Below are 21,131 nucleotides of genomic sequence, written 5' to 3'. Positions count from 1 at the left end.
AATGTTCTCCAACAGATAACCAGATTTTTAAAAAGGAGGAGAAGACAATCTTGGCTAGCTGATTCAGAATCAGGATTGGTAAATGGTTTATATGTGGCTAATAATGTTGATTAATACAATAGTCAACGATAAATTAAGATCAGACAAGGCAGAATTAGATTGTTGCTAAAAAGTAGCACATTATAATTAAATAATAATGTGACTGTGGTTAAAGTTGTTTGATAATGCTCCTGTGAAAGGCCTTGGGGAAGTTTTACTTTGTTAAAGACAAATTGTTGCTGTTTTCACTGTGTGCTACATCCACTTGCTCTGCACATGAAGCAGGTCTCAGATTTCTGAAACACCATTCTCCTCTTGGAGTTTAATAAGGATTTTTTTCATTAAAAAGGTACAGCTTCAGAAATTGAATTTAACTGGAAAATAATTACAAAATATATCAAATCAACCTCTGCATGCTTTATTGCAGATACTTGCATGACTTATGCAATTAAAGTGACTGCAGTGAACAAATAGTCTAGAGAAGGCTATCATTTCTGAACTTTACCCCTTCAGAATACATGTCACTTATGTAAAATTAATACCCAGCTGTGAAAAAGCATATTTTTCTTATAACCTTAACCCTTTCTATACTACCACGTCCAAGTAGAGTAATTCTAAAATAAAATTACAGCTAACACAAAGAATAAAATGGCAGCATTATTACATTTTAAAATGTCAGCCAAGTAGTGTATGTTTATGTATAGCACACAGGATACTTAGGTATTCAATACACACTTCGTAACTTTTCATATACTTAATGGCACAGCTCTCAAAAGTGTGCAGTGATAGAATTACCTGGGGATTTGCTTAATATTTGAAAGAGGCAAACCATTCTACGAAGGTAGCACAGCATACGGGATTTTGGGCTTCATAAATAAAGGTATTGAGAACAAAAGCAGAGAAATTATGTCAAACATTTATAAAAGTCAGAATGGCTATAATGAGTATTGCAACCAGTCTAGTTGGAAGGATGTAAGGTCCTTGAGAAGGTGCAGAGGAGATTTATCAGAATGCAGAATGAGGGAATTTAGCTACAATGTTGGATTGAAGAAGCTGGCATTGTTCTTCAATTAAGTGAGGTTGAGGGGAAATTTAATAGTTGTACAGAATTATGACAGTTTTAGATAGGTTGACAAAGAAGAACTGTTCCCCTTAACTGATTTGATACAGCTATTCAAAAGCATGATTGGGTTGGGGGGAGTAGATAGAGAGAAACTTTTTGCACTCAAAGAAAGAAAAGAGGGCACTGACTTAAAGTCATGTGCAAACAAAGCAAGGCTGAGAAACACAGCCAGTAATTAACATATGGAATGCCCTTCTTGTAAATGTTGTGGAGGCAGTTTCAAATAAGGCATTCAACAGAGCATTTGGATAGAAGCAGTGTGTAGGGATATGGGGAAAAGGCAGGAGATTTACATGCCAGCACTATTACCTACATAGTACAGGTGCAGGCACAGTGGGCTTAACAGCCTCCTTCCACACTGTAACTATTTTTAAAGTTACAGCAGGATGTGAGGAGGAAATGTATTTACAACGCAAATGATCTGGAACTTGCTGCCTACATGTTGGTGGTCCAGTACTCACAATAGCTAGTTACAGGATTATAAATGGACACATAGTCATGAATTAGAAGTTTTGTGCATAATACAGTTATCGAAAGTGTCAAATTTACTTCTCCTCAACAGAGACAACATCACAACACAAAACAAAAAAATGCTGTAGATGCCAGAAATCTGAAAGCAAAACAGAAAGGTCTGAAGAAACTCAGCAGATCTGACAGCATCTGCAGACAGAAACAGACTTAACATTTTGATTATGATATGACTCTTCACGGATCCCGCCAGACTTGAATTACTCCAGAACTTGTGTGTTTTCATTACAATATAAACAGCATATCTGACGCACACTTCCGGCAAATAATGACATATTTTCAAACAAAAACAAAGAAATGAAGGCAAGTCATTTCAAAAGGCACAAAAGGCCCTCAGCAATTTAAAATTCCTGAAATGACACAATTTTGATTTATACGTTTGCATAAGGACTAGAATGTCTATAACCCATGAATGACCTTACCAATTATATGTTTAAAAAGGAGAAAGAAAGTCAGGATTCTGACCTGCAAATTTAAAAGCAATGACCTCACCCAGACTTTATGGTTTTATAGAGACGAAGCTTCATCCTAAATGCTCCTTATAAAACATTGCCTGTTTATTTCTGAGCAACATGGGACACTCACTAATGCATACACCAAAGTCTTGCATCTTGCTCTCCTGTCTGTTGAACCTCAGCTATCACTTAACATTGCTGCAAATTTCAAAGTTCCAGTTGTTTCTAAATGAGTCAAATTGCACACTGAACAAATTGCGTTTCACAACTGACTACAACAAAGGCATACCAGAAAAAGTAAAACTGAAAACTAAGAATGAACCACCATTCAACACAGACACAAAAGAATCAAAACCAACAAAGCAAAGCACACAGCTAGCAAGATTCACCATCAAGAGGGTAATAACAACTAACTGAATAATTGAAATTTGTTTTGAAAAATCTTTATCATCTGGCTTAATTATGATGATAGAAAATACAAAATTGTTTACTAATGGAACTTTTTTGTTAAGTGTAATAGAAGGATCTAACTTTTATTCTAAACAGGGTTGATCCTTGCAGTCTGCCAACCTGCTGCACTCTAACTCCGGTGTTCTACTCCTAAACCTTTCAACATATTCCCAGATCATTAGCACATTATGTTCTTGTGCCTCAGTCTCCACACCAATCTATACACCTATCCTGATCCATGCTGTCTCATCTTTTGTGCACTCCTTCTTAGCTGCGTTCAACTCCCATCAAACCCAGTTCAGCTCCGTACTTTACATTACATTGTTTATACAAACGTTGCCCCGCTAGCTTCTCTATCATGGCCCTGATTGTATCTCAACTCTACATTTTCATCTATCCCAAATGCCACAACTCCCTTGCTAGACAAGAAGCTAACGACCACTGCCATAAAAAAAAAATGAATGAACCACCCTCTGCTACATTCTGGTAATGGGAGTTCCAGACTCTCAGCACTCAGAGGGAACCAACCATTCCTCAGTTTTACCTTAGTCTTCAATGGGACACCCGTTATTTTTAACCTGTCTTCTAGTTCCAGTCTCTTCTATGAAGGGAAACATCTTGTCAAGTCTCCTTAGGATTTTACATGTCTCAAAGATCATATCTCATTCTCAAATTCCAATGGATATAGGCCCAGCCTATCTGACCTTTTCTCAAGAGGTAACAGATTCATCCCAGGAATCAGTCAAGTGAACTTTCTCTGAACTGCCTCTAACCCGTTTACATTCTTCCTCAGTTAAGGACAGCAAACAATATACAGCACTCAAGATGCGGCTCCACAAATGCTCTTTACAACTGAAGGGAAAACCCCCCCTACTTTTATTATCCATTCCCCTTGTAACAAATGACAATTTTCCATTTTCTTCCTGCTTCAACATTTTGTAATACATGTAACAGAACACCCCGGTCCTGCAGCTACACAGTTTTGCAAATTTTCTCCATTTGCAGTAACATACTGTTTTGCTGTTCCTCCCACCAAAATGGACAAGTTCTTATTCTCTCACATTGTACTTCACCAGCTATTTTTTTCTGGACTCACTTAACCTTTCTCCCTTTGCAGACTTTTGGCCCTTTTCACAATTTACTTTGCTACCTATTTTTGCATCATCAGCAAATTTAGCAACTAGACCTTCAGGACTGCGTGGTCAAATTCCTCCCAATTCCATTTACAATTTGCTGGTGACACCACTGTTGTAGGTCGAATCTCAAACCACAACGAAACAGAATCCAGGAAAGAGATTGAGTTCTTAGCGGCATGCTGTAGAGACAATCTTTCCATCAATGTCAGTATAGAACAGAATCCCCTAGAGTATGGAAACAGGCCGTTCAGCCCATCGAGTTGACACTGACACTCCAAAGAGCGTCTCACCCAGTCCCAGTTCCCCCTCCCATCTTATCCTTGTAACCCTGAATTTCCCATAGCTAATCCACCTAGCCTGCACATCCCTGGACACTATGAGCAATTTAGCATGATCAATCCACCTAACCTGCTCATCTTTGGACTGTGGGAGGAAATCGGAGCACCCGGAGGAAACCTACACAGACACAGAGAGAATTTGCAAACTCCACAAAACAGTCACCCGAGGGCAGAATTGAACCCGGGTCCCTGGTGCTAACCACTGAGCCATCATGCCGTCCCGTCTGCAATAGTGCTGATGTGGACATGGTCAGGTTCCTGGCAGTGATGATCACCAACAATCTGTCCTGGTCCACCCATGTCAACACGACGGTCAAGAAAGCACAGCAACACCTCTACTTTCTAAGGAAATTCAGCGTGTCCACAAGGACTCTTTCCAATTTTTAAAGAGGCACCATAGAAAATGTCCCACCTGGATGCATCACAGCATCACATGCAGCCGCAATTTCAATTAATCCACCTTTGTTAATTGTCCTTTTTTGTTAAAAACCATTTGTTCATGGGACGTGGGCATCACTGGCTAGGCCAGCATTTTCTGTCCATCTCTAATTTCCCAGAGGGCACTTATGAGAGAACCGTATTGCTGTGGGTCTGGAGTCACATGGACGCCAGGCTGGGCAAGGACAGCAGATTTCTTTCCCTAAATGGCCATTAGAGAACCAGATAGGACTTTATGACAACTGACAGTGGGTACGTGGACATTAGGCTATTTATTATCCCAGATTTTTAGTAAATTCAAAATTTCACTATCTGTCTTCAACTGCATAAACTGTAGAATTTCCTCCATCTCACTTCCACATGATACACCATCACCACCCAAGATACTGCTCAGAACTACGTCAAAAGTGCTTCATAAAATAAGCATTTGCTCTTATATCCAGTGAACCAGCATCTATCAGCTTCAACTAGGTTGCAGTGAAAAGGGTAAAGACTCAACAGTTTTACTGGACCACAGGGCTGTTCCTTAAGAGAGAGGTGACTGTTGGTGGCTTAACCTGAGGGTCACCATGCCTCAGTTGAGGGGAGAGGCTGGAAAAGGGAGTTCTTCATGGTATTCTCAGTTGGTGTGGGAATTGAATCCACGCTGTGACATCACTCTGCATCACAAACCAGCCATCCAGCCAACCGAGCTAACGGAGATTGGAGTAAATCCCACTGGGAGCATCCGGTTGAGGAAAGTAGTATTATGCTTCAAATATACACCGAGGTCAATCTGTTTGTTTGGGGAGATAATGGACAGAGTTTGGAAAGTGCACTTTCAAACCTTGCATCCTTGAAGTACTCAATGAGTTTAAATATCATGTTACTATTTTACCTCATGAACATCAGGGTCATTCAGAAGCATTTAGGAGATTCTACTTTGAAACACATACAGCATATTCTCCAGCAGTGATCATTGGAGCATCAGTGGAGACAGGAATCTTGGTTCACTGCACCTCCCCCTTACCCACCAATACTCTCTCAGCTTAGAGGTTGATCAAGCCAATCGTCATTAGGACTTAGAGTCATACAGCACAGAAATAGACTCTTCAGTTCAACTTGTCCACGCTGACCAGACATCACCAACCTGACCTAGTCCCACTTCCCACAACTTGGCCCATATCCCTCCAAACCCTTCCTGTTCATATTCCCATCCAGATGCCTTTTAAGTGTTGTAATTGTACCTGCCTCCACCACCTCCTCTGGCAGCTCGCTCCATACACACACCATCCTCTGTGTGAAAACAGTTACACCCCAGGTCCTTTTTAAATCTTTCCTCTCTCACCTTAACCTATGCCCTTTGGATTCTCCCACCAGAGGAAAATGACCTTGGCTATTCACCCTTGCTCCTCATGAATTTATAAACCTCTACAAACCTCTGACGCTCTAGACAAAAAGTCCCACCCTATTCAGCCTCTTCCCACAACTCAAAACCCTCCAGTCCTGGCCCCAACCTTGTCAATCTTTTCTGCACCCTCTCAAGTTTAACAACATCCTTCCTATAAGATGGCGACCAGAATTGCATGTCGCATTCTAAAAGTGGTCTCACTAACGTCCTGTACAGCCACAATATGACTTCCCAACTCCTATACTCAATGTTCTGACCAATGAAGATAAGCATAAGCATACCACCCTTTCTTCACCAGCCTGTCTACCTGCAACTCCACTTTCAAGGAACTGTGTATCTGCACCCGCACTCCAATGTTTCTGTTCAACAGCACTCCCCAGAACCCTACCATTAACTGCATCACTTTTTTAAAAAATTCACCCCCAGTGCAGATGCAAGGACCAGCTTTAAAGCCACATTCTTTCTATGAAGAACAGCATCAATTTATTGCCAGGAGTCCCTGACCCACAATGAACCCATTCACTTTATCAGTGAACTTGTCCTTTACTGCTTTTGCAATTTTGTGCCGTAACAATAATGATCATTAGGTTATGAAGACACACAGGACACAATATAAATCAACTCAAGCTAACTTCTGGAACAATTTATTATGACAGCAGTACCTCAATAAATTAGTCAGGAAACAGGCTTTAAATCTTTTCTTCGAAAAAGAGGTACAAAATATTTTCAGATCGTTTAAGCTCCTACACCAGAGTGAGAGCTAGAAATGCATTAAGAACAACTCAGGAGTCATTTTATGTCTGAATATCTTGTCCATTTCATGCATCCTCTGGGAAACAAGTATTTAAAAGTAAACAGTTTTCAGCCCAAATGGCTAAGCATGTACCGTCAGACCTTCACATACTCCAAGACAGGCTGAGAATACAATCTGCAGAAGCCTATTTTGTGCATGTTTATTTCCTTTTAATGATGTAATGGAAAGATGATGATCTGGTAAAGATTGGTTAAAAACAAAATTAGGTAGCATGTCTGAGATCTTCCTTCAGGGAGCAAGGATTTCATCATTACGAACCAGGCTTAAAATAGACAAATGTGAACAGATGGCTTTATAATTAAAAGTCATCATACCAAATCTCAAAATTATGGGCACTTTAAAAGAAACTGAGTTTTTTCCTATACAAAATATCAATAACAGGAAACACAACTTCTAGTACAGTCACTGGCCTAAAGCAGCTTGTTGTGAGAAACTGTGCAAATTGGCTCCAACACTCAAGAGTTTATGAGAATGAGAAGTTACACAGTCATGGAGTATTACAGCATGGAAAAAGCTCCTTCGGCCCATTGTGTCCATGCCCATCAAGCCCTCTATCTACACTAATCCAACTTCCCGGCATTTGGTCCTTAGATGGGGAACCTGTGGATGTGGTGTATCTGGATTTCCAGAAGGCATTTGACAAGGTGCCACACCAAAGACTGCTACATAAGATAAAGTCCCACAGTATTACAGGTAATGTATTGGCATGGATAGAGGATTGATTGACCAGTAGAAAGCAAAGAGTAGGGGTAAATGGGTGTTTTTCTGGTTGGCGGTCAGTGGCTAGTGGTGTGCCTCAGGGATCAGTGTTGGGACCGCAATTTTTTACAATTTACATAGATGATTTGGAGTTGGGGACTAAGTGTGGTATGTTAAAATTTGCAGATGACACTAAGATGGGTGGTAGAGCAAAGTGTGCAGAAGACACTGAAAGTCTGCAGAGGGATATAGATAGTCTAAGTGAGTGGGCAAAGGTCTGGCACATGGAGTGCAATGTTGATAAGTGTGAGGTCATCCATTTTGGTAGGAATAACAGCAAAATGGACTACGTTTTAAATGGTGAAAAACTGCAGCACGCTGCTGTGTAGAGGGACTTGGGTGTCCTTGTGCATGAATCGCTAAAAGTAGGATTGCAGGTGCAGCAGGTAATTAAAAAGGCAAATGGAATTTTGTCTGCCATTGCTAGAGGGATGGAGTTTAAAAACAGGGAGGCTATGCTGCAGCTGTATAGGGTCCTGGTGAGGCCACACCTGGAGTACTGTGCGCAGTTTTGGTCTTCTTACTTGGGAAGAGATATACTAGCACTGGAGGGGGTGCAGAGGAGATTCACTCGGTTGATTCCAGAGTTGAGAGGGTTGGATTATGAGGAGAGACTGAGTAGACTGGGATTATACTCATTGGAATTCAGAAGAATGAGGGGAGATCTTATAGAAACGTATAAGATTATGAAGAGAATAAATAAGGTGGAGGCAGGGAGGTTGTTTCCACTAGCAGGTGAAACTAGGACTAGAGGGCATCGCCTCAAAATAAAGGGAAGCAGATGTAGGACTGAGGTCAGGAGGAACTTCTTCACCCAAAGGGTTGTGAATCTGTGGAATTCCCTGCCGAGTGAAGCGGTTGAAGCTACCTTGCTGAATGTTTTTAAGGCAAGGCTGGATAAATTTTTGAACAGTAAAGGAATTAAGGGTTATGGTGAGTGGGCAGGAAAGTGGAGCTGAGTCTCAGAAGGATCAGCCATGATCTTATTAAATGGCGGGGCAGGCTCGAGGGGCCAGATGGCCTACTCCTGCTCCTAGTTCTTATGTTCTTATGGTTAAGGTGTTTCACATGTTCATTTGCCTCAGAAGAGTCATCTTATTGAAGCATACAAAAATGAGAAAGGTTATTTCCTCCCCAACCTGGGCATCTAGATCACAGGGCTACAGTCTCACAGGAAATAGATGATCACACAGGATTAAGATAAGATGAAACCTCTTTACTCAGAAGGCTGTGAATCTTTGGAATTCTCCACACTGAGGGTTGTGAATGTTCCATCACAATATTTACCTGAAGATGAGGAGAGGTACTGGTGTTGTCCAATTTGTTAGTTTGCCTGTAAATAACATATCTGAAAAACTATAAGACAGATTTTAATGAAATTTGGTATACAGAGAAGGAATAGCCTAAGGAAAAACCTACTTGCTTTGGTGAAGATGAGAATTCTTTTAAAGGATCTGTTAACAATAGAAGGCAGAGTGAACAAATCGTTTCTTAGAATATAGTCATTTGCTTTATTTAGAATTTTGTTGGATTATTTGAGTGTTGTTGGTGGTCTCAAGTGCAATCTGTCACAACAGGAAGGTGCTTCTGGCTACAGAGGAAGTGCATCAAAGGTTCACCAGATCAGAACCTGATCTTCAGGAAGCCTAAGGTCTGTCCAGCAATGGTTCTGGTCTGCATCTTTCCTCAAATGGTAGTCTGAGGATTTCTTAGAGGCTGTTCAGGCAGGTGTGGGAAGTGCCCTTTGACACCATCATTTAACAGGGCGAGGACCTTCGAAAGAGGCTGGCACCTCTGAGGCATCCAGGATGTACAAGTCATGGCACCTCCCTGGAAATCGGGTGCAGACCTGCAAAATCTAGCTGCTCTGGTCACAGATGACGTGAACTTAAGGGAGTGGAGTCCTGTTCTGCTCATGAAGACTGATGGCTCACAACAGGGTAAAATGACTGCTATGCGGAGTTAACCCGATTGCAGACAGAAGCAGTGAAGGCCGAGAGTCCCAATGCCTGACTCCCAAAGGTGGGCAAGATGAATAGATGGGCTGATGAGGAGACAGCCTCAGTGATAATTTGTATACACTTTCGAGTTGAGGATTCAGAGATGCCACAAAGTCTCCGGTAGCTGCCCTGAAACAATTACTGACAAAGTAATTAAGCTACCCCCTTTCAGGACAATGGGATGGCATTGCCACACAGCCCTTGTGACTATAAGTTCTCCCCCTGCAGCTGGCACGGGTGTGGCACAGCGGCCATCACTTTTTGCACTAGCAGTCAGTCATTTGCAGGTAACTGCACCTGACACCTGTTGTTGTCTCTACTGTCTCTGTGGTACCTCCTTTACAACAGTAGGGCCACAAGAACAACTGCTGGATTGACCTCTGCCATGCTCCCTCAACTCCCAGATCTGTGAGAGTAGTAAGAGAAGGTGCATAGTGTAACAGGGGAGGCTTCACTCCTAACATCCTTCCCCCTTAATCTCGAGGCATGGCCTCACAGAAAGAAGCGTCACATTTTGACTAAGACCCCAACAGCCCGCACTTCATTCAATTCGGCCTTGCCGTGTTTGTCATGGGGACAGCTCCTTGACCCCAAGCTTTAAGGAGTTTCAAGCTATTTGCTACGCAGGATTTCCTTTAGGCCAGATAATATCTCTTCTTAATCCTGACCTCATGTCAGGTGGCCCAAGGAAGTGCCCATGGAATAGTTGCCAGGTGCCTGCAGCCTTCCCCCTACCCCCAAGCCCACCACCACCTCCACCCCAGGCCCAGCAGTGTCAATGTGAGAGAAACAATTTACATTTCAGATCAGTTACCTTTTGTCACTACTGGGATTGACTAATAATCGATTGATCTGTTCATTGTTACTTCTAGTAGCCGATTAAACACCGTTCCAGTTTACTTCTCGAAAATGTTACAAAACATAAAAAAAGTGCCAATATTTAAAATTTTATTCTAGTCTCGTCACTGCATTCAATCCAAAATTAGCGCACTAATATGCAGAGCTCACTGACAACACATTAAACACAAGCCATACTGTATCCTGGCTGTCATTTTCAGTCAGGAATACTGATAATAGAGATATTAATGTTACGTTTAAAATAGCAACACGGTGTATCATAGGTGATGCAAATTATGGAATTAATTGACTGTATCCCTGAAATTCTTTAGTATTTGCCCTATGTGAACAGGAGTTGATGCAGAGTTGAGTAAATGGAAGGTTATATAACACTAACAAGCAAGCTGGAGCTCAAACCTTAATCATTTGTTTAAAGCTGAAATGTGGTGTAAATCTATGTGTGATTGTGATCTGCAAGGGGTAATAGACCTAGTCAGGAACATCAGTGAGTGGAAATTGCTCACTGCAGGAAACAGACAATAAAGTCATGACTTCACTACTTGAAATCTCCAGAGAAAATAATATGGTTTCAGCAAACCAATGACTACAGGTTGGAGCAGCCATAGTCCAAACAAAGCTTTCTTCATTTGTGAAGAAACTGTGTGTATAGGAACATGGTATCAACAATCTGGAAATATACCTAGCAGTAAAAGAGAGGTTACAGAATGAGTTAAGGCTGTACAACTTTTTCTCCTGGCTACTTCATGATTCTATTGTAAAATAATCATCAGAGTTTCTCACTTCAGTTCAATGAGAAAACAAATGCGCACATAAAAGAAGCAAAGCTCTGAAAAGTATCCCTTTTTCTCACCAAGGACACAATGTAGAGAGCACTGAAATCTTAATCTACTGAATAAGGTGGTGCAGTCTGAAGGAGGATGAGAATGACTCCATCCTATGGATAATAAGAATAACATAACATTCTCCCTTTAGGAGCTAGTTAAGATATTTCAGTCAAGGTTTGGACACATATGAACAAATGAATGAGGAGCAGAATAAGATCATTCAAACCCGTTGAGCTGGCGCCACCATTCAACAAGACCGTAGCTGATCTGAATATGGCCTCCATTCCAAAACCCCACCTACCCCCGATAACACGGACTCCCTTGTTAGTCAAGAATCTACCTTCCTCTTCAATAAAAACATTGAATAACTCCAGAGTTATTCCCAGAATATGTAGGATTGGTTTTGATGTAAATGAATGCAGCTGAGGCTAACATTTTAAGTCTTTGTTTCTTTTGTAACAAATTGGTATTATACCACATTCCATGTTCTGTGTAAAATGAAAGGATTTCTAAAAGAGTTTCCCAGAAAAAAGGCTTCCCACTCTCAAAGAAAAATCTCACCTCAGTCTTAAATGGGAGACCTGTTTTTTTAAAATTTGTGATCTGAATTCAGACTGAACCAATCACCAAAAGTGGGCTGTTACCAATGTAAAACTTCACCAGATAAGGTTTTATTGCAACTCCAGTGAAATACAACAAGCCTTTCTTTTTGAAATAAAAGGCAAAATGCTGCAGCTACTGGAAGTCTGTCACAAAAGGACAAAAAGTTAGAAGTACTGCATGGACCAGTTGGAATCTGTGGAGAAAACGGAGATGGTATGACATGGCTAGAAATTGATTCTTCTCAGAGCAGCTTTGTAGAGGGATACAGAAGAGATGACATCATCATGTCTGATAGCCCAGCATAATGTCACAGGTAAATACATATGGAGTCTGATGTTAGGTATGGCTGAGATAGCAGCTCCGTTTGAAATTTAAAAAATTTGAAGAAAGATGTTTCAAAACGTTTACCTCTTTCGGCGACTATTTTTAACAGTTCAGGTATAGAAAGGACAGTGAGGCTGTCAGTACTCCAGTAAAACTAACAAAAAATGGTGTAGAGAGGAAGGGAGGGAGGAACTAACTACATTTTCTGCGCTCAGCTATAGGTCTCTTCCCACCATTGCCACGCCCCCATCTCCAGGGTTTCAATTCCTTGCAAGAGGAGAAAACCCAAAGGACATCTCCTTTGGTGTCCAGATGAAGTGCTTTAAAATATCTTTCTATCCTCCCAATCCACACAGAGTCCTGGTAGAAGCATTGCCAGGTTTCCTCAAACTGTACATTTTTTTTCCTATGCAGCTATGACTCAAAATCTGCAATCTTTTAGCTTTAAGGAGCTGAGAAATCACTTCAGCTCACACCATTTAAACAGAGGTATTATTCACCCTTCAAGAAAATTGACATTTCCTCCATAAAATCATGATTTCCACCCAGTGGCTGAAGACCCTTGCAACAGCACATATGGGGTCTGTTTGAACTCATTACTGGAAAGAACATATCTTTTTATTTTTCTGTTTTTAATTGCAAACACAAATAGGGAAAAGGACTGTTTGAAAAACCAAGGGATTATTGAAGGATTACTGCACATTTTGTCAAAAGCCAGTTACCTGGCAATCATTATTAGCACTGTTTACTCAGCTGTTGGCTCAAACAGTTGGGAAAGCCTAGCTACAGACTAGCTGGGGCTGTCTATAAATGGAGATTAGGCTGAAAACAAAGTGACTTATTTGTCTGTAAAATGGTGACCAGTCACTGATGACAAAGGTTTCCTGCCTGCCAACAATTATGTGATTGGCTCCCATGTAGCTGAACAGCTTGGTGGTGTTAACATTCATGTCAGAAGCCATCAGATCAGAAAAAGGAGGGAGTTGTTTTCCCTCTGCAGTAAAAAGAATCTCAAATCTGAAGATCTTAGATTGTTCTGAGGAAAGGTCACCAGACCCAAAATGGTAATTCTGATTTTTCCTTCACAGTTGCTGCCAGACCTGCTGAGCGTTTCCAGCAACTTCTGTTTTTGTTCGATTTACAGCATCCGCAGTTCTTTCGTTTTCTTTCCCCTGAAGATAGCCAGTTTATTTCCGTCCATTGGTAAGCGGTGGCTTTTAAGAGAGACTTTTAAAAGTGTGAACCAGTCACCCAGTGCCTCCTATAAATAAGTGAAAGCACCCGGAGAAAGAAGATCAAGAATCAGCATCCTGATCAGGAAAAGGATAATCTCAGAAAATCCTGTGAACAAGAACCACTGAACCTGCTCTCCAGACTTTCCCTGTACCCATTTTTTTTTGTCTGTCAGTACATGCACATAGACAGGGAGTTTACATGTGTTAGAATGTTAACTAAGAGTTATATGTCAACAGTTCATAGTTATTTATCTGTAGTTAAAATGTATTTATTAGAATAGTAATTATTCATTATAGAATGGTCTGTGTTTTCAGTCAGCTTGGGTCTTAAAAAAACCAAACAGTTATCAACGTATATCAAAGACAATTAATCCTTTAATAGCCTCATAAAACTGTGAACCAAATGTGAATTCAGCTCTTCCTTAGAGAATTAGTACTGGATCCTTTGAAAACAGCCAGGAGAAAGACAGACAATTCATTCCTTTATAAAATCTTCAACTTTTGTGTTAACCCCAAGAATAGCAGGACTTGGTTTCCAGCATATTACTCAGTGATACGCATTAGTGCTAATTTCACACGGTTAGAGTTAAAAAGCAGACACTTACTACCAGAGCGCACTGATCGACAGGCAATCTGGGGTACGTTAGGAAAAATAGCAGTCAATTCCTGCAGTTTCAACAGATTTATTAATTGACAATTTCCAATGGTCGCTACTGAAGCTGAGAATGTTAGGAGTTCCTGGCTGTTTTCAAAGGATCCAGAACCAGTTCTCTAAGGAAGAGCTAAATTCACATTTGGTTCACAGTTTTATGAGGCTATTAAAGGATTAGCTGTCTTTGATATATGTCAATAAGTGATTGATTTTTTTTGAAAATGAGCATTTTGACAACTTGTAAGGAATTAGATTGTTGAATGAGTTTCACAAGAGTTATTTTCAGCAACAGGTGTATATGAGCGACAGCTCTCCCAGCTTGTTAGAAACTTAATTTTTAGAGAGTTCTCCACGTGCTTCCTGAAGACTACGTATAATTCGTTACTGAGAATGGTTATGGAAGAGGCATGAGGGCGGGGGAACTTATGAGAATCATGTAAGGTACATGGCCCATGGATACGGCATACAGGATAGACACAGGAGATGGCATTTTTTTGTAGGAGGGGGTCTTGGTGATCATCTCGAGGATTTAGATGATGAAGGCTAGAGTGCTTAACAGTGTTTTATACAACTAGGATGAAGTCCCAGAGAACTGCAGCAGGCCTTCTAACCATCCCATCTCAGCAACTATCTGTCTCCAATGCCAGTGAGCCAAACTCCATTCTACCCACACTAACAGTTAGGCACCCTTCTTAAAAAAAAACAGTAGAGTGTGCAAAGGAGGACTTGTTCTTCTTGCCTCAAGAGGGAAGATCCAGCTCTTAATGTTCAAGTCATGAGAAGAAGCTGTCAGACTTGTTATCTCTATTGAAGGAAAGTGGTGAATGTGATATGATCAGGGACGGTAAAAATACAATTTGTTTCATTCAGGGCATTTGAGGGTTTACGGATAAAATAGACTGGCTTTAAAACGAACAAGTTGTGAATGAAGAGGTTATAAGCAACCTTTCTTCTACATCACAGAGAAAGAGATGTATGATAGCTTCTCTAAAGAATTTCTTGGTTGAATAAATCAAAGATCAACTGGATAAATATCTGTCTGGGATTGGGATTGGAAGTTATGAAACAAAAAACAAAATTGCTGGTAAGGCTCAGCAGGTCTAGCAGCATCTATGGAGAGAAATCAGAGTTAACACTTCAGGTCCAGGGACCCTTCCTCAGAACCTGAAACGTTAACTCCGATTTCTCTCCACAGACGCTGCCAGACCAGCTGAGCCTTTCCAGCAATTTCTGCTTTTGTTTCTGATTTCCAGCATCTGTAGTTCTTTTGGTTTTTGTTTGGAAGTTATGAAGATAAGTATAGACTTAGAAGGTTAAGTCCTGAAACCGTTTTACAATTTGAAGACATTCTTATCAATTTATTACTATTGCCCTCATTGAATTCTTAAAAAGTACAGAGATCTCGACTGGGAAACTTTTGTGAAGAACAGGCCAGGGCTATTTCAAAGTGCAGTATTATTGATCCTGTGATTGTCCAAGTTTATATTCTTTTTGATGTACTAGAATAATCAAATATAACAACATCTGAGTTTAATTTAATTAATGCAACTTGGATTCCCCTAAACATCTTAGCAGCAAAATCCTTATATATATATATATATCTATCAATACTTACAGAACACATTCCATCACAGGCTATTAATCTATTTTATGGTTTCAAGTCAGTTTGTATTCTACAGTAGAAATTGAGGCAGAATTGTTCTAGGAATAATCTAGATTAAACGATTGCTACATATTTAAATCAGGAACAGGCAAAATAATTTTATACTAACAAGAGTTAAGAACCATTTCCAAGACTTTAACTTTCAGATTCAACCAATATTACAAAAATCACAAGTAAAACGAAAAACAGTGCTGGAAATATTTAGGAGGCCAGGCAGCATCCGGAGAAAGATAAAAACAAGTAACATTTTTGGTCTTTGACCTCTAGTGAACTGGTGAAAGATCCGAGACCAGAAATATTTTTATCTTTCTCTAAACTTTATAGTTTTATTTCGGACTTCCAGCATACTTCCAACATACAGACCTCCAGTGCATGTGAGGAAAGGTTTCTTCCTGGGAGCAGTAGCAGAAATAGAGAGCCCAATGCAGGGAAGATCAAGCCAGCGCAGGGGACAGTGGGATAGGGAGCCCACCACTGCAGCGATTGCAGGCAGCCAGAAGTCTCCTAGCATCTACCGCAGCGTTGAGCGAGCCCAGCACTCAGGACATCGAGCCCTTGTGGGGAGTGCGAGCCCAGCACTTAAGAAGGACATTAACATTGAATTTTTAACTTTATTCATTATTTTTCCATTTTGTACCCAGGTATTTTGCATCTAAGGTGGTGTCAGGAATGGCAGCGTTGTACTTTTTTCACTGTACTCCTGTACCCTTTACCTGAGTACATGTGACAATAAAATCTAATTCTAATTCTAACGCACGGTAGTTTGCTTCTTTTCAATTTAGTGCTAAGGGACACAAAAGACAAATTGAAACATCACCTTCATGGTCAATTGCTCTTGGATAGCTTGCTTTTTAATACAGCTGATGCAACCAGGTCCATGTCTATTTCAAGTGAACATGCAACACAGAAGGCCATTCAGCCCACTGTGTCCGTACTACTTAAGAAAAACTTTGAACAACTTCTCTTGGCCTTTAGGACAGTCCAATCTAGCAGTGCTGTACTAATCTATACCTCCTTTCAGTCAAAATGCTCTGAATATGGTCCTTCAACAGAAACTAGATACATTCAGCAGGCAAGACTGGAGCTAAGCATGAGCACAACTGGGTTGAAAGGCTGGTAGCATGCAATGTTTGTTTGTACAGATGAAAGCTCATATGAAAACTGGTGCACGGGAAGAAAAAAATCTCACTTAAGACTAAAAACACATACTAAGCTTCTAGCAAATCTGCCTCTTCTCAGGGCGCAAATTCACAGTATTGTTACTATCAACTCATTGATGCTAAAGCAAACTGATTTCTTATTTCGGAGCCAGCTTTGTAAAAAAACATCATGTGCTTCAATTAATTAGTAAAACATAACATTTTGCATTCAATAAATGTCCTAATAATAAAGCAAACACTGTGCACCTGAACAAAAGTAAAAGTGATGATGGAGACATTTCATACAGTTTTCTTAGAAATAGTAATAGTCTCAATGTCGACTTTACAAGCTTCAAAATTTCCCCACCCCCAACCCCATCCCAAGACCAGCCCCCGCTCTCGTCCCCACCTCCATGACCTGTCTGTCTTTTCTCCCACCTATCCACTCCTCCCACCTCACTGACCAACCCCCACCCCCACTTCCTACCTACACTCACCTCACCTCTACTCACCTCATTCCCACCTCCTTGACCTGTCCGTCTTCCGTCCCACCTACCCGCCCCTCTCTCCTCACTGACCAACCCCCATCCCAACTCTCTACCTACACGTACTTTTACTGGCTTCATCCCCGTCTCCTTGACCTGTCCGTCTTCTTTCCACCTATCTGCTCCACTATCCACCTTCTATCATTGTCTCTCCCTCTATTTATTTCAGAGCCCCCTTCCCCTCCCACATTTCTGAAGAAGGGTCCAGACCTTTCCTGCTCTTCTGATGCTGCCTGGCCTGCTGTGTTCATTCAGCTCCACATCTTATTATCTCAGACTCCAGCATTGGCAGTTCCTACTATCTCAAAACAATTGTTTAGCCTTGAATGCTACAGTAACAGGTCAAGGATCGCACTTTAACAAAAGTCTGTTCAATAGGTTTAGTGTCAGATCTGAGAGAGGTGTAACTCTACACCACTAATTAACATTGTTTTAAACACCAAGAGAGTGGAGTTTTATTTCCTTACCTTTGTTACCAGTCTCAATGTACCATACTGTTCTGAAGACAGATTGCTCTTCACAGTTACAGAAACCAAAAGCAAGGACACCCCCAAAATTCCACTAAATAAAAAGAAAACAGTATTTACTGTTTTAGAAATCCTTTCATTTCACACAGAACATGGGATGTGGTGTAATACCAATTTGTTACAAAAGAAACAAAGACTTTTACATCATTTACATCAAAACCAATCCTACATATTCACAGGATTTTATGAATCCCTACGGTGTGGAAACAGGCCCTTTGGCCCAACAAGTCCACACTGACCCTCACAGCATCCCACCCAGACCCATCCCCCCTATAACCCATCTAATCTACACATCCCTGAACATTACGGGCAATTTAGCATGGCCAATCCACCTGGCCTGCACATTTTTTTTTCCATGGAATGAGGGTGTCGTAGGCCAGGCAGCATTTATCGCCCATCCCTAATTGCCCAGAGGGCAGTTAAGAGTCAACCACATTGCTTTAGGTCTGGAGTCACATTTAGCCCAGACCAGGTAAGGATGGCAGTTTCCATTAGTGAATCAGATGGGTTTTTCCTGGCAATCGACACTGGATACACAGTCATCATTAAACTCTTAACTCCAGATATTTATTGAATTCAAATTCCTCCATCTGCCATGGCGGGATTCGAACCCAGGTCCCCAGAGCATTATCTTGGACTCTGGATTAACAGTCCAGTGACAATACCACTAGGCCATTGCCGCCCCAGTGTACACATATTTGCACCGTGGGAGGAAACCGGAGCACCCGGAGACATGGGGAGAATGTGCAAACTCCACACAGACAGTCGCCCGAGGGTGGAATCGAACCCGGGTCCCTGGTGCTATGAGGCAGCAGTGCTAACCACTGAGCCACACTGCCACCAAATGAAACCACATTTCAAATTTCAAAAATATATTTTATTAATTAACATATATTTATTTATATACGCAGATAGACGCATAGTCACAAACACAGTTCGGGGTCCTGTACAGTAGCAAATGAGGAAACAAACACTGGAGTTTGATTTTATCCAAAAAGCAAACCCAAGACATCTTTTCCACACACAAGACCATATTTACATACATTAGAATCATATAGAGTCATACAAATATACAGCACAGAAACAGATCCTTCGGTCCAACTCATCCACGCTGACCAGATATCCTATATAAATCTAGTCCCGTTTACCAGCATTTGGGACATATTCCTCTAAGCCCTTCCTATTCAAATATCAATCCAGTTGCCTTTTAAATCTTGTAATTGTACTAGCCTCCACCACTCCTTCTGGCAGCTCATTCCATACATGCACCACCTTCTGTGCGAAAATGTTGCCCCTTTAGGTCCCTTACTAACCATACCTCCTATGTTCACATCCAAATCAATTATATAAATGACAAAAAGCAGTGAATCCAGCACCGATCCTTGTGGCACATCGCTGATCACATGCCTCTAGTCGGAAAAGCGACCTTCCACCACCACCCCGTCTTCTACCTTTGAGCTGTTCTGTATCCAAATAGCTGCTTCTCCCTGTATTCCGTGTGATCTAAACTTGCCAGTCTACCATGCAGAACTTTGTCGAATACTTTACTGAAGTCCACGTAGATTACATTTACTGCTCTGCCCTCATCAATCCTCGTCGTTACTTCTTCAAAAAAATTCAATTAAAGTTAGTGAGACACGATTTCACATGCACAAAACCATGTTGACTATCCCTAATCAGTCTTGCCCTTCCAAATGTAAATCCTGTCCCTCAGGATTCCCTGCAACAACTTGCCCACCACCGATGTCAGGCTCACCCCAGTCTACAGTTCCCTGGCTTTTCCTTACCACATTTCTTAAGTAGTGGCACCATGTTAGCCAACCTCCAGTCTTCCAGCACCTCACCTGTGGCTATCGATAATACAAATATCTCAGTAAGGGGCCCAGCAATCTCTTCCTTAACTTCCCACAGAGTTCGAGGGTACACCTGATCAGGTCCTGGGGATGAATCCACCTTTACGCATTTTAAGACGTTCAGCACTTCCTCCTTTGCTGAACATTTTTCAAAATGTCCCTTTTTATTTCCCCACTTTCTACTTCTTCCATATCCTTCTCCACAGTAAACACTGATGCAAAATACTCATTTAGTATCTCCCCCATCTCCTGCAGTTCCACACATAGGCAGTCTCGTTGATCTTTAAGGGGCCCTATTCTCTCCCTAGTCACTTTTTCGTCCTTGATGGATTTGTAGAATCCCTTTGGATTCTCCTTAAACCTATTTTCCAAAGCTATTTCATGTCCCCTTTTGTCCTCCAGACTTCCCTCTTAAGTATACTCCTACTGCCTTTATACTTTTCTAGGGATTCATTCAATCCCTGCTGTCTATACCTGACACATGCTTCCTTCTTTTTCTTGACCAAAACTTCAACTTCTCTAGTCATCCAGCATTCGCTAAACCTACCAGCCTTGCCCTTCACCCTAACAGGAACATACTGGCTCTGGACTCTCGTTATCTCATTTGAGAGCCACTGGGAGGGTGCAATAACCGAATGGAGCCTCATTTAACTTCAGCAGAAAGACCTCAGACAGCGGTCTTTCCCCACTGTGCCTTGGCAGGAGCTGCCCCAAGCTTTAGTGCATCCCAGGGAACAGACCCTACGGCACAGAGTCCCACAACACGGAGCTACTTGGGATGAACCTCAACAAGAACCACTGCAATTTTCTGCAGACTTCCTTTGCAAAGGCACATTCCAGAAGATGTGTGACAGTCTCATCCCCACCCCAGTGCCGCTTTGAGGGCTGTAGAAGAGGCCAATGAAGTAGTAGGTTTTATTCCAACTACTGGGACAGCATTGAAGACATTATGTGGAGTCCCACAATTAATAAGAGAATCCTGCACGATAGCAAGAAAGATGGGTCAGGATTCCTTGTCCTATTGTTATCCAGCAAGCCCAGTGTGAAAATGAAGATCAAGTGAAGACATGATTGGGGTTAATTTCCATGACTAAATAGCTACCAACATTCCTAATTTTACATCACACACCAAGGATAGCTACTAGGCTGAATTGGATCAAGCCCAGTAGCTGGGTCGTCAAAGATAGAGATTGAGTCTTTTTCTGAGTTTAATCTAGTAAAGCTGCAGCAAGTCATTTTCTGGCGGATAACGGAGGAGCCTTTAAGTGAGTATTACAGGCAGCCAGATTTTTAAATGCAGATTTTAAAACATCTAAAATAATCTGTGTTTGAATATAGAAGCATGAAAGAACTTTCATGTGAATAGTCCTTTTCGACAATAAATTGGAATGCTTCCCTTAGGCCAAGATTATTTAGTAAATGCTTATGCCAAATAAGA

General features: G+C 41.2%; 1 protein-coding gene across 3 annotated transcripts in view; it reads right to left on the bottom strand.

Annotated features, from left to right (window-relative positions):
- LOC109935618 (transmembrane protein 241) overlaps nt 1-21,131 on the bottom strand; it is a 126,689-nt gene that overhangs the window by 31,076 nt on the left and 74,482 nt on the right. For all 3 annotated transcript variants that reach the window (XM_048595568.1, XM_020534262.2, XM_020534260.2), the window contains one exon: nt 17,781-17,874. In XM_048595568.1, the coding sequence (XP_048451525.1) occupies nt 17,781-17,874 (94 nt within the window). The remainder of the gene's footprint in view (nt 1-17,780; nt 17,875-21,131) is intronic.

This window comes from Rhincodon typus, chromosome 4 (genome assembly GCF_021869965.1).
Source record: "Rhincodon typus isolate 14 chromosome 4, sRhiTyp1.1, whole genome shotgun sequence".
Classification (NCBI taxonomy): Eukaryota; Metazoa; Chordata; class Chondrichthyes; order Orectolobiformes; family Rhincodontidae; genus Rhincodon; species Rhincodon typus.
The sequence above is the reverse complement of the archived record's forward strand: the minus strand, read 5'-3'. Positions and strand labels throughout refer to the sequence as shown.